Genomic DNA, 14248 nt, shown 5'->3' on the forward strand with positions numbered 1-14248 from the left:
AAACCTTTTGATGGGCAATGTTTTTTTTTTTTATTTGTTTTTTTTATTAATAAATAGGTCAGTCAGTGTGTTAGGTGTAACTTTTTAATTGGTCTTTATTAAAAATTCTGTACACAGAGCAGCTGTATCTCTCGCTATGACATGAAACAGTCAGTCCCGTGGATCTGACGGGTTCAGTGTAAATGGGTCGTGTGTGTCTGACACGCAGGTTCCACCTGTAATCTATCACATCTAAATTATGAACTTGGATCTGCGGACCTGAGGGCAACAGGATTTAGCTCTGGATACATCTGTTCTGTACAGAGAATACAGAACCGCTGTATCTAAAAAAAGTAAAACAAATTTTTAATAAAGTCTAAAAAGTTACACCAAACAAACTGACCCATTTATTTAAAAAAATGCCCACCGAAGGTTTACATGGCCTTTAAAGTGTATTTCTTAAAAAAAAAAAAACTAAATATAATTTTATTTTCTGATTAGTTGTTTTGTAGCTCTTTTTTTTATTAGCGTTTTTTATAAACCATATGGCTGCCATGACCGCTCCCTCGTGGGTTGTCCCCTTAATTTTAAAAGGGTTGTCCTACAATTAAATATTACATTTATCAATTCGATCAGACAAAAAAAAAAAATCCCAAATGAAAACCTTTTAAAATAATACTACTGTATCTAGATATTGCTGTTACATACTTGATATGGCGCCCCCTGTTGTTTTGTTTGAATCTCTCAGAACTTCTAGCTAATAATAAGACACCGATTCTTGTTAGCTGGCCTACACAACGCCAGAAATCACTACCACCTGGACAAGAGGGTCCAGGTCGTGGGACTGGTCTACTGTGCACGTCTGGTCACCGACACTGGAGACATTAAAAGAACAGCAGGGGGCGCCATAACAAGTATGTAAGAGCTATATCTACACACAGGAGCATTTTTTTTAAAAATAGTCCAATAGAATATTGTAAAGTATCGCATGATCTAACAGAAAAATGTAACATTTAATCGTGAGGTAACCCCTTTTAAGGACGATATTAGGACTGTTTAGTTACAAAGTGAGTGTTCTTCAATCCCTGCTATTTGTGGCAGGGGTCGGCTGTCTGAGATTTTAAGATTTTGGGATATAATCCATAATTAAGCTCCTGAGTGCCCTCTAGTGTCAGTTGGGGGCAGACAGAATATTATCATTTTTACTCTTCGGCTATGTGGCGGAAAGCAGAGTAATTTGGTCTTTGTAACAGAAGCATAGTGCTCAAACAGCTATTGATACATTGTAAAATTAATAGTCATGTAATTGGATCGAAAAATTTATGGCTTTCGTACCTCACTAGGAAAAGGGTGGAGTCAACTGGTGGAGCACATTTCCAGTTCAAAGCGATTTGTAGGCCCCTTAACCTTTGTATGGATGGTTCTACCTCTGTTTTAAAGGGGCTATCCAAGATTGTTGTTTTGTTTTCTTTCCATTAAACCGCACCACACTCATTCAAGCTGTAATACCAGACACAACCCAAAGACAAGTGTGGCACTGTTTCTGGAAGGAAAGAAAAACCTTTTTTCTGATTCCAGACAGTCCCTTTGAAAAACAAGTGTAATTCATTCTAATCCATGTGAATTTGACCCACCTTTATGGTGCAGTATACGTTTTTCATATGGGTAGGGGGCACTTTAAGGACAACAGATCATAAAGACAGGCCTAGCAACAGATGAATTGCGGGAGCTGCCTGACCTCACCGTACATTGGCAGCCTGTTCACTTTCAGTAGGTAGAAGAGTCAACATTTTCCCTTTTTGTAGATGAAATGTGACTTTAAATATCACTTCACAGAGCAAATTTAATTTGACAAGAAAATCATGACTTGTTTCATAGTTTTCTTTTTAATTGAAATAGTGATTGAATTTCATTATAGTGTTTAAATAAAAAGGTTATTAACAAGTTGAGTGCAGTGAACCATTTAAGCTATGCCACTGTCAACCAGCGTTTTGTTCTGCGAGCGTAAGGCTTTCTTTTGCTCTGATATCCGTATATATAATTATCATATGAATTGAGGTGAAACAGCTTTCCAGATTAAATCTATCGTACATAGGCAGGATTTCGTATGGGGGGGAAAACAATGAAATTTTCTAAATAAAATGTATTTTTATTTTTTTATCTAGCTTCCAACGTGGGCTTGTGCGCTCCAACCTGATCTGCATCCAGAGGAGAGGACAAACACAATCGGCTTTTACATTGAGTCTCCTGTACATCACCCGGTTAGGTTTTCTTATTCTGTACTAGACAAAAGATTGTCAATAGAAGCCGGTTACAACAGCGAGGGGAGCGAGGCTTGTCACATTGTGCGAATGAAAGCCAAGAGCAAGGTCTGCTTTCATCCTTTCACATAAAAAGTTGGATGCATTAACTGTGTTCACGCTGTCACTTACAACTTTCCAACCCGCTTAGGTTGGTTTTAGGTGTGCCATCTTTGTAGTACTGCTTTTTAACGTGAATGTCCACCCTTGTACACCATTTTGTATTACTTTTATAGCGCTCGGAGATGTTTTTTTTACTTTCTCCCACAATGGCACTATGAGAGAGAAACCTCCCCCTAGGAACAGAAAACCTTGGTATAAAATTAAGCACCTCCTCTGTCTCGCCCCAGTGGTTTCCTGTCCCTTAATTGGAGACCTGGTGGGAGCACTACTGAGCACCCTGATTTAATGCATTGGACCAGCGGCTTTCACATATGGTACCCTCGGAAGCCCAACTCCTGCTAGAGTGCCTGTAGCGTTCCAGTAGCATAAGGGGCATCTTCCCTCACCTCATGCTTGAGTCCGGTGGCATGATTTTGGTAAGACCAATCAAAGGACCTTCCATTGCCATCTTTTGCAAGCTCCTGTCTACCCGGGTGAAGCTTTTTCGTGTGGCAGAATGTGCTGCCTGAATGACCTGGAGGTCCCTGGCAGGGTAGAGCCAGACGGAAGAGGTGTGGACGACGAGCACCCAGCTCTGTCGTTCCAGCGGCTCTGGGTACATTTTTATTTTTATTTTTTCTATCCGGCCCAGCAGTTTGTGTTGGCCCCCTACTTATTGCAAATATTATTGACTGACTCTACTCAATGGCTCAGAAATACTGTGGATGCCAGGGAAGATGCCCCTTAGGCAACCTCTAGGACAGGTATAAGGCAAGCCAAAAGGTTCCTTTGAGTATATTTCTATACTAATATGATGCACATGATGGCCCCTTGGAAGGTGTTGAACAAAGAACCATGTATCTGCTTCATATTCTAAGTCTTTATGCCCTGATTGTGTTAGAAAGTTGTGTAGGAGGAGTCTCCTCTCATCAAAGACATTGATATGGTCTGAAGTAAATAATGTCATTAACGTTCTTTAACGTGTCGACAAATCGAGCACTTTTTCCTCTGACTGCTTGTCAGTCGAGTCCAGTTTGGAAGAGGAATTGGCTTTAGAAAGCGGAGAAATGGACCGATTTTATTTTCTTCGGTTCCAGATTCTGTGTGCAGGACCCTTTTTCTCCTATGGAGGCTGAACAGCTCATGAAATCAATCAGGGCTACGAAAAAGTTAGAGAATTCTAAGGAAACATTCATCAGTTCAGTACATTGTTTGGGGCTCCTGTAGAAAAACGGGTATTCCCGATTCATAAAAAACGTTTTTCCATCTGATTGAAAGAGTAGAAGAAGCAGGACAGAAAGTTGTACATTCCCAAATCAGTGAAGTGTAAATATCCCTTCGATGAGAGAGAAATCAGGCCCCTAAAATAGATGTGCACATATTCAAAGTATCCCGTAAATCCTCTTTGTATGGGGTTCATCAAGGAACCCATTGATAAAAAAAAAAAGTGGATGGTTTTCTGTGTAAGACCTGGGACACAGCTACGGTGGCATTTAAGCCCATGATTGGTTCCATCTGTACTGCCAGGTCACTGCAAATATGGTTAGAATAGTTAGAAAATCACTTTAAAGGGTTGGTCTCTGCACAACGGAGCTCCTAGTCACTGCATAGCTTCTTTCCAGTGAATGGAGCTGTTCTGTAGATAGCATGGTCATGTGAGACTGGCTTACAGAGGCATTTCAGCTACAGACAGCACATTAGTAACCATTTGTGTACATTTAATAAAAAACTAAAAAAAACCTTCAAATTACAGGTTTATGTCTGCCTGCAGCCACCACTAGGGGAGCTTACTGCAGACTATCCGTACATTGAACTCCAATAATGAAACTGTAGTAAAGTGGTGCCACTTCAGGAAAACACGTGTAGAGTTGCTTTCCATGATGACTAAGAAAAAAATTTGCAGTCAGAAATGATGCATTGTGGGACATCATTAAAAATAAGTTATACAGTACAAATGTTTTCAGTATTACTGCGGTTTCATCAATGTAATGCGGTTTTTCTTTTAAGATGACCATATGCTAGTTAATTATTCATAAATTTGGGCACAAATTATTTTTTCTTCCCATGTCTACAGCAAATAAAAGCAGTGTAATAGTAATAGCACATGTTTTTGTGTATGAAATCCTGCCTACAGACAGAATTATTTTTTTCTAAAACACCAATTGGTGATATATATGGGTGGGGCATCTGTATGTGGCCCACATTTTTTGGTGCAGACTAACACAAATGCCTGTGTAAGTATGCGGACTGTGGAAGCCACAGGCCTGGTAAGATAAAGTGGCTTTGCATGACATTATTTAGCTGGGCACTGTGTAGTATTTTGTGCACCGCTCCCAACATTTAAATCCTTATTTGTGGGAATTTTTTTCTCTGCCCCAATCCACACAGGAATACCAACAAAACCTCCCAGGAACACCCATATCGGTGTACATTTGGATAGGCCCGCTCCATTCGGCGGTCCGTTTAATGGGACATTTTCCCAAGAAAAGCAGGGTGGTTGGGAGACCTGATTATATGTTCTATTGTTCTGGGCACTATATGACTGTTTTATCTGGACCTTATCAAAGGTAAAAGCTACACCTGGACCCTGGTACCTGATGGAGGCTAAAGGCCCCTCTGCCACGGGATCATACACCTGTGATAGATGGGTGGGCCCTACTTTGGATTTTATGTTAGCCTAGGAGCTTCAACTTACTCCAATGTTTGTAAGATTTATTCACATATAATAAGTTTATTTCAAATTGTTTTTTGTTTTTTTTTGTAATTGTGTTTTTTTTGTTATAAATGTAATCTCTCCAATGTTTGTCCATTGTTTTCTATTAACAGGATGGGACATTGGTGCAAGTCACAGTTTTTTATAAAGCAGACAGTGGTCTCGCAGAGAGACCCCTACTAGTTCATGTCTATGGGGCTTATGGCATGGATTTGAATATGAGCTTTAAACCTGAGAAGAGAATGCTGGTTGAGGATGGCTGGATATTGGCCTATTGTCATGTAAGGTAGTGTGCAAATGACAAAAGTAAAGTCTCAAACTTTGGATATATGTTCTGGCAAATATTGTAAAAGTGGTAGAATTAAAAGCAAATTGCGGCTCTTTTGTTAAAGGGGGGGGGGGGGGCAGCCTTACAATAATAACAGGGTGTACCGCTGCTTAGAACCCAAGTGATCAGCTGTAATCCATGAAGTAAACCATTAGCAATCGTTCAATTCCCTTGTAGCACCCCCACAGGGAAAAGGAAGCATTACATGGTTCTCAGTTAAATCTATGGGCTGTTCACATAATACATGGATATGTTGGTTCCTCCAGATCAAGAGGCGATCTCCGCTCTGCTTAATATGAGGGTCTTGAATGGGGGCATACAGGTTTTCTAGAGCCAAACAAACCCTTTAATTAAAAAAATTAAATAAAAAATACTATTTGCAATTTAAAAATGTCAATTTTTTCATAGGGAACCATTCCATCTGCTATTATTCCAGTGCTGTTACAAGATGGACATTCAGAAATACCCAAATGAATAGTAACAGCTTGTGTTTTTTAGGTCCAAAATTTTGGGCTACAATATATCTTCATAGCGGTTGTGGCTTCATTTTCCTGATCGAGAATATTAAAAAATGTTCATTCGGTTTTTTATTATATTCTAATCTATAGTTTTAGTTTCAAAGAGAACCGTGGCTTTCAAAGAACTGTGCATCCTTTTATATATGTGGGCGCTTAGTGTGATAATTATGCAGAACATATGGATTTTTAAGCAGGATTTATTTCCTTCCTTCACTCAACTTAAGTTTGATGTATGCACTTTAGTAACTGGTCTGTTTTTACAGAGGTGGTGGAGAACTGGGCTGTAACTGGCATAAACAGGGTAATCTGGAGAAGAAGCAGAATGGCCTGGATGACCTGGAAGCTAGTATAGTACATGTACATGATCTGGGATTTTCTAAGCCATCTCGGACAGCGTTGGAAGCTGCTAGTGCCGGTGGAGTCCTGGCTGGTGCACTATGCAATTCGAGGCCATGGCTTTTCAAGGCAATGATCTTGGAGGTATCACACTATCTGTCATTGCTATACTTTAAAGGGGTTTTCCGGGCTCTTCTAATAATAGCATATTTTTACGATAAGCCCCTAATGTACGATCGGTTGGGAACCGTCCCTTGGGCCTCCACCGATCAACAGAACAAAGCCCAATGAGTGTGGCTTTGCCCGAAACTGCATTTCAAACCCCGTTCACTAGAATGGGCTCCGGTGTATACCAGGCTCATCCACATGGGATTGGACGTCACTGTGCCTGGATAAACAATGACGTGAGCCCTGCATACCCTTTGAAACCCCACCAATGGTCAAGCACTTAATGGTCTTTTCTATGAATTGACTATCAATTGTCAATCAATTATCTAGATCGAGAATTCATACCTTTTATATTTTATAAGATTATTACCTATTAAATGCTATAATTTTGGGTGTGAGCTGCATTACCAGGAATAGATAAATAGACTCCAAGCGTATATTGGTTACAGGCTAGGTAAAGTTTAAGAGACCAACTTCCCCCCATAATGTATCAGACTGCTCCATGATTATAGAACCATACCGAAGAAAAGAAAATAGAGCATAACGTCTGAGTATACAAGAATATATCAATTTTATTTATAGAAAATAACATACAATTAAAAACACATCATAAGAAGACTCTAGTACTATTACCGTGATACATCATACAGCACAGGACAATATTACGTAACGAAATGGTATATAGGGCAAAACCATATATGCTACCCACACAAATAGATATGTAATGTATCTCATCCAAGTGGATTATATACTGATAATCCACAGTGTCCTCTCAGTTAATAAATACAGTGGATATTACCAGGTCACAAGGGAGTCACATAGGGAGAATCAGTAAATAAATGGTGAGCAGTTATAGTAATGCAGTCTTACCCATTCAAAACAAGAGTGTCAACATACGTCCGTGCTGAACGGTCCACAGAAAACCCCAACGCGCGTTTCGCTGTTTTTGGTCGCTTTGGTACCCCCTGAGGAAGCGACCAAAAACAGCGAAACGCGCGTTGGGGTTTTCTGTGGACCGTTCAGCACGGACGTATGTTGACACTCTTGTTTTGAATGGGTAAGACTGCATTACTATAACTGCTCACCGTTTATGTACTGATTCTCCCTATGTGACTCCCTTGTGACCTGGTAATATCCACTGTATTTATTAACTGAGAGGACACTGTGGATTATCAGTATATAATCCACTTGGATGAGATACATTACATATCTATTTGTGTGGGTAGCATATATGGTTTTGCCCTATATACCATTTCGTTAGGTAATATTGTCCTGTGCTGTATGATGTATCACGGTAATAGTACTAGAGTCTTCTTATGATGTGTTTTTAATTGTATGTTATTTTCTATAAATAAAATTGATATATTCTTGTATACTCAGACGTTATGCTCTATTTTCTTTTCTTCGGTATGGTTCTATTACCAGGAATAGCCACAACCGTATGTACGGCGGCACGTAGATAATGAAGTGGTGAGTGCGGCCCCTTCATTCAGCTGATCGGCAGGGGTGCCAGGAGTTAGATCCCCTCCCCTCCAATCCAATATTGATGCCTTATCCTTAAGTCAGGTCCTTAATATTGAAGTCCCAGAAAACATCTTTAAGCATTGTTTTTTTTCTTGTCATATTATGAGGGTATTTTTTACATTTGTAAATGGACAGCACACTGTTATTAACCAAGCGCAATAGCAAAATGACCGTGCTAACTTCTTTGCCAGGCACCTTTCCTTAATGTGCTGTCTACAATGATGGACGCATCTTTACCACTCACACTTGAAGAGCAAGAAGAATGGGGCAGTCCACAGACTAACATACAACACTACAGATCTCTGCAAGCCTATTGTCCTTATCAGAACATCCGCGCACAGGTAGGAGCAATACTAGTACCGTTATTGTAAAAGTCACTTTTTTCCATTTAGCTCGATTTGATCAACCTGAGCAGTTTTCTAAAAATTTGGACTTGCTTTCCTAAAAATATAGAACAGTCATTACGTTGCTCTAAGATGTGTGAATGCCGTAGTGACCATCTTTTATGATGGATATCGATCTCTGACCTGTCACTTCACAACATCTCCGAATACAGCAAAATTCATGATATATGGCATTAATGGGACCTGACAATTGTTGGAAACCTATGAACTGATCCCATTACACGAGTCCCTGTCATATTGGTGTCTGCTTTTCTTTCTTTTCCTGTAGAATTATCCCTCTGTTCTGATCACGGCTTATGAGAACGATCAGCGTGTCCCATTAAGTGGATTACTACAATATGTGAAAAAGCTCAGGACCGCGTCACTCTGCCATTTCCAGGCATCCGCTTTTCCAGGTGGGTAGTAAGGTGGAAATACTAGAGGCAGAGCAGCAGCACCTAGCCAAAAACAGTTCACTGACCTACATCTAATATTCATAATGAGTTAGAGGACCCGTCAGCTCTCCATTGCTGACAATCTGTTCTTAAAACTCTGCATTGGGCTGTTCCTCTGTTATCCTTCCTGAAATGTTTGAAATAATTGACAACTAGGTATTACCCATTGCCGTGACTCTGTCCAAGAGTGTAGAGACACCCTAATGATAAGGTGAATGGTAACACCTAGTTACTAATGTATCTATACGTTTGCAGATGTCCAATGATAAGGACAGCAGTTTTAGCCTTTTGGATCAGAACCCCAAGAATAATAATTTTATTTAAAAAAAATGTATTAACTTTTTTTACGTCTTAACGACCAACGTTTTTTGGTCGCTATTGAGACTTTTTAGAAATGCCCACATGACAACGTGAGAAGCTAGAATCTAAACTGACATACAAGTTTTATTAAGAAAACGTTTTCTAATAGGACACACTGAGGCACATGTCTACAGGGATTTTTTCAATATATATTATGCTGATATTCAATATTTCTATAAGAAGAACAATGTTATTTCAGATTGGAGGATGCCAAATATATTGCTGAATGTTCAGCCTGGAGGTAGTCACTGTGATTCATTGTCTTGGGAGGATTCCTTGAAGAAGGTAACAGTAATAGACACAACTCACATGTGATCGCTTTTGGAGATAAATGATTACAAAGTAATAAACCAGAAGTACACTTTAGACTGGGTTCACACCTGCGTTGGTGTATTCCGTTGTTCTGCTCTGTCAGAGGAGCAGAACAAGGGAACGACGGAACCAACGGTTGCTGACGGAACCCATTTACTTTAATGGGTTCCGTCGGCTTCCCATCGAGGTTTCCGTGATTTCACTCGACAGAATAGCGCAGCATGTGAAGTGTCAAGGACTAATGACGAGTGGGGCGGTCACTGAAGGAAGAGGACATCGCAGGTGCTGTACTGTGCGCGGACATGTTCTCTTCATGTATTTTAATAGCAAGCTGTGTGGATGCACAGCTTAGTATCAAAATACTTAAATCTACTATTGAACAGTCTCCCAGTGCACCTCATTGAAATGGCATCAAAATTTTAATGCATCGTGCATCCCCAAGTTTTATATATATATATATATATATATATATATATATATATATATATATATATAATCCAAAAATCAGGCAGCACTCCAAGGTATGAGCAAGGTAGAAAAAGGTGCTTTATTGGTCCATATACACACGACGTTTCAGCTCAACACAGGAGCCTTTCTCAAGTGAGATATATATACACATACGTGTGTGTGTGTGTGTGTGTGTGTGTGTGTGTGTGTGTGTGTGTGTGTGTGTGTGTGTGTGTGTGTGTGTGTGTGTGTGTGTGTGTGTGTGTGTGTGTGTATATACACATAATGTGTGTGACATTTTTGGAAAAATGCTTGTACAGTAGAATAGCATTGAGTCAAAAATAATGCAGGGAATGATTTTTGAGACTATCCTATGTAGTTTTTATCAGATACATTGAATTTAAGTTAGCGGAAGATGATTAAATTGTTCCATTGCCTTGCAGAATCCGTCACAGATTTTTTTCTTTTTCTTTTCAGGTGGCCACTCATCTTACTTTTCTACACACAGAATTGAAAGTTTAGGAGAAGAACGTTTAGAAATGGGAATATGTGAAAAGCGAATTACATAGTATGGAGCAAAGAAAAATAAATAGCTGTTGTAGCATTTGGAAGTAATTCTGTATCTCCTTCAGGGCCGCAAAAATCAATGTGGTTCTAAATACGGACCGCTCTAAGATTTCCTAGGAATGCTTCTTTTACAGCAGTGAGCCAGTTAAACCAATTTTCTGATATGTCTTAGATAAATGTGAAAATATCACGTGACCACCCCTGATTTCTAGAATTGAATCCAACCATCAATACCCTTTGTCACTTCTCAGATTTCTGTTTTGGGCCGTTTGTCAGATTTTCAGTATCTAAATCTCTGAGCAGTGCCAGAGGGGGTTTGATCGTGCTATAAAACTTGTCATTGTGAAAATCACTGGTGGTCTGAGATCACACACTCCTCCAATGTGATCTTCTCACATGTATCGATGACGTATCGAAGATCCTTTGACTGGTTTACACCTTGAAAGAAGCATTTATAGGAAATATTCTATGACTTGTCTGTATTTCGTAATGGTCAAAGTTCACAAACTTCTCACACATCCTTTCAGAAGATGATTTCCCCTTTAAGAAGAACTTTTGACGTTGATAACCGTATCTATTGCTACCTCATTTCTGCTGCCTTTAGTTATAAATCTGAGGCTTGTGTCCTGTTCACACAGGCCTCAGATATGAAGCTCTGTGTTGTGGAAATCTCCTGCCAGCAAAGGAGTAGAGGAATTTGCAGTGTTATATTGTTATATGTCGGGGGAAACTGTCCAAGCAGGAACTCGCTTTATGTCACGTTGCAATAGCATTTCATGCACTAAGATGTATTATACTGCCTTGTTTTTTTGGGACTTTTGTAAGAAACACATTTATACTATATTATTTTTTTTACATTTTCATTACCAAGATAAAGAACATTCACCTGCATTGCAGACTGTGTTCTCTATGGACCATAGTGTAGAGGAGAACAGTGGTATAGATGAATAGGTGGCTCCTAATGATAGTCCTGTTCTCCTTCAGGCAGCAGGTGCTAAACTGAATCCCTGGCGCCCAAAGAAGTTGATGACAAAGTGAAATAAAGAAACCAGAATATGCATTTTTGGTTGTCTATACATTGGTGTTTGGTATTGTGACTTCTCTGATAGTCGCCTTGACCGGTCTCTCTTAAAGAGGCCCTGTCACCGATTTTCAAACCCCTATCTCGTATTGCAGCAAATCGGCGCTGCAATGTAGATAAGAGTAACGTTTTTGTTTTTTCAAAAACGAGCTTTTTTGTCCAAGTTATGACCATTTTTATATTTATGCAAATGAGCCTTAAGTACAACTGGGCGTGTTTAAAGTTAAGTACAACTGGGCGTGTATTGTGTGTACATCGGGGCGTTTTTACTTGTTTTACTAGCTGGGCGTTGTGAATGGAAGTGTATGATGCTGAGGAATCGGCATCATCCACTTCTCTTCGTCAACACCCAGCTTCTGGCAGTGCAGACACAGCGTGTTCTCCAGAGATCACGCTGTGACGTCACTTCCTGCCCCAGGTCCTGCATCGTGTCGGACGAGCGAGGACACATCGGCACCAGGCGACAGAGGCTACATCGACTTACCTGCAAACGCCGATGCTGCTGCATAATCAATTGTAGCCTCTGGTGCCGATGTGTCCTTGCTCGTCCGACACGATGCAGGACCTGGGGCAGGAAGTGACGTCACAGCGTGATCTCTGGAGAACACGCTGTGTGTCTGTGCACTGCCAGAAGCTGGACGTTCTGAAGAGAAGTGGATGATGCCGATTCGTCAGCATCATACACTTCTATTCACAACGCCCAGCTAGTAAAACAAGTAAAAACGTCCAGATGTACGCACATAATACACGCCCAGTTGTACTTAAGAAAGGCTCATTTGCATAAATATAATAATGGTCATAACTTGGCCAAAAATGCTCGTTTTTGGGAAAAAAAACAAAAACGTTACTGTAATCTACATTGCAGCGCCGATCTGCTGCAATACGAGATAGGGGTTTGAAAATCTGGTGACAGAGCCTCTTTAAAACTGCCTTTGGGAATGCACAGCCTGGGATCTGGGGCACCGACCTAATACACCCATTGCTGGCGAGGAGATGGGTTTTATTCCTGTTGCACCTCCATTAGATATGTCACAAATGGTTATCGTGGTTTTTCTCACATAGAGTGCTACTGACTCTATTTAAATAGGTTTTTTTTGTTTTGATTTTTTTTCATAAATCAGTAGTACGTGTAAAAACCTAAAACTTTGCCCTATTAAGATATATTACAAAGTGGCATCTCCCTCTGCTTCAAGCAGTTTCCCTACTAGCAGGTGCTCTGTAAATGATCAGAGGAAATTCACTTTGATGGCATTTCGGCGACAGATACATTTTCTTTTACCGAGGTTAATTTCCTTTTGTAGGAGGCTGAAATAGGGATCTGTATTAAAATGTTTCATCCTCTATTGTCTTATAATATGGCTCCGTAATAGGAAAATCACAATCTGTGAAAAAAATAAATTGCTGTAGCTCATCGCTAAAACTTCAGTCACTAGAAAGATTGTCTTTAGTAACTCCGTAGAGGACCGCAGAGGAACAGGGTGGGATCATGTTGGTCTTTCTCCTTAGCTTGGTTGTGGGACTCATGCTGTGAGAGGGGAGGAGGAGCAGCAGGGAGAGCACACTGTACAGCTCTCTAGCTCCCCATCAGGAAGAGGCCAACCACTCCTTTGCAGAAATTGTGTAGAAAAAAAAAAAAAAAACTATGCAGGTAGGTTACACACATTTCTGTCTACTACATCTGATACACATCTACAGCTCCCTCTAATAGGAAAGCTTTGTGAACCTCCAATCCATAGTAAACACATTACAAGCCAGCCACCATGGCAACAGGAGGAATTTGGCTAGTGAGCATATTAGGATTTTTACAATTCCCTGATATCTAGCCTGTGTAACAAGCGGGGTTAAGCAGGGTTAGAAAAACATGGCTACTTCTAGAAACCACACCTGTCTATGGGCTTGTCCACACAACGGAATTGCTGCAGAAAATGTCTGCAACGTTTCCGTTAAAACTAGCAGACATTCTGCTGCGGAAAAACCGCCCCGTTTTTTTTAATGCAGAAAATGGTTCGTATTTATCTGCAAATTTTTTTTCTTCATTGATGGGAGATGGTGGCTTCTCCTCTGAAAAACGCCGACACTTTCTGCAGCAGGAGTTGACAGGCTGCGGTACGAAAAATACACACAGCACGTGAGTTTCTGGTAGGAAATTTTACACAGCGTGTGGATGAGATTTGTTAAATCTCACCCACTTTGCTGCTACTGTATTCTGCTGCATATTTTCCTTACATAATTCCGGATGGCAAATACACAGCAATTCCGTTGCGTGTGGACAAGCCCTAGGGGTTTTCTGGTATTGCAGCTCTGCTCCACTTAAGTGAATAAGGCTGAGCAGCAATACCACACACGACCTGTGCGCAGGTGGGGCACTGTTTTGGAAAAAGCAGCCATGTTTGTCTAATCCTGTTTAACTCCTATAACTGGGGTAGGTACATTTTGATTAAAATTGTTGAATGTTCATTAGATCCATCAGAGTCCTGATTTTGTAACATTATCATTTATATTGTATCTGTCTATCTGAAGTAATGGATTCATAGGTACACAATCCGTGTGTGACAAATGTAGTTAGGATAAGACCTCTTTTATTTACTGTGCTGTACCCTATTTGATGACTTTCGGCAGGCGTGTTTTATTATAAGACATTACCACGGTAAAAAGCAGTTTCTGTATAGAAACGT

At 40.2% G+C, this 14248-nt stretch overlaps 1 protein-coding gene across 3 annotated transcripts in view; it reads left to right on the forward strand.

The window, feature by feature from the left end:
• The window catches only part of PREPL (prolyl endopeptidase like), a 48127-nt gene extending 36557 nt beyond the window's left edge, over positions 1-11570 (forward strand). For all 3 annotated transcript variants that reach the window (XM_075863223.1, XM_075863221.1, XM_075863220.1), the window contains exons 9-15: positions 2145-2348; positions 5208-5380; positions 6204-6420; positions 8160-8309; positions 8641-8767; positions 9366-9451; positions 10403-11570. In XM_075863223.1, the coding sequence (XP_075719338.1) occupies positions 2145-2348; positions 5208-5380; positions 6204-6420; positions 8160-8309; positions 8641-8767; positions 9366-9451; positions 10403-10447 (1002 nt within the window). In that variant the 3' untranslated portion in view covers positions 10448-11570. The remainder of the gene's footprint in view (positions 1-2144; positions 2349-5207; positions 5381-6203; positions 6421-8159; positions 8310-8640; positions 8768-9365; positions 9452-10402) is intronic.
• The last annotated feature ends 2678 nt before the right edge of the window (positions 11571-14248 follow it).

Source organism: Rhinoderma darwinii, chromosome 4, assembly GCF_050947455.1.
Source record: "Rhinoderma darwinii isolate aRhiDar2 chromosome 4, aRhiDar2.hap1, whole genome shotgun sequence".
NCBI lineage: Eukaryota > Metazoa > Chordata > Amphibia > Anura > Rhinodermatidae > Rhinoderma > Rhinoderma darwinii.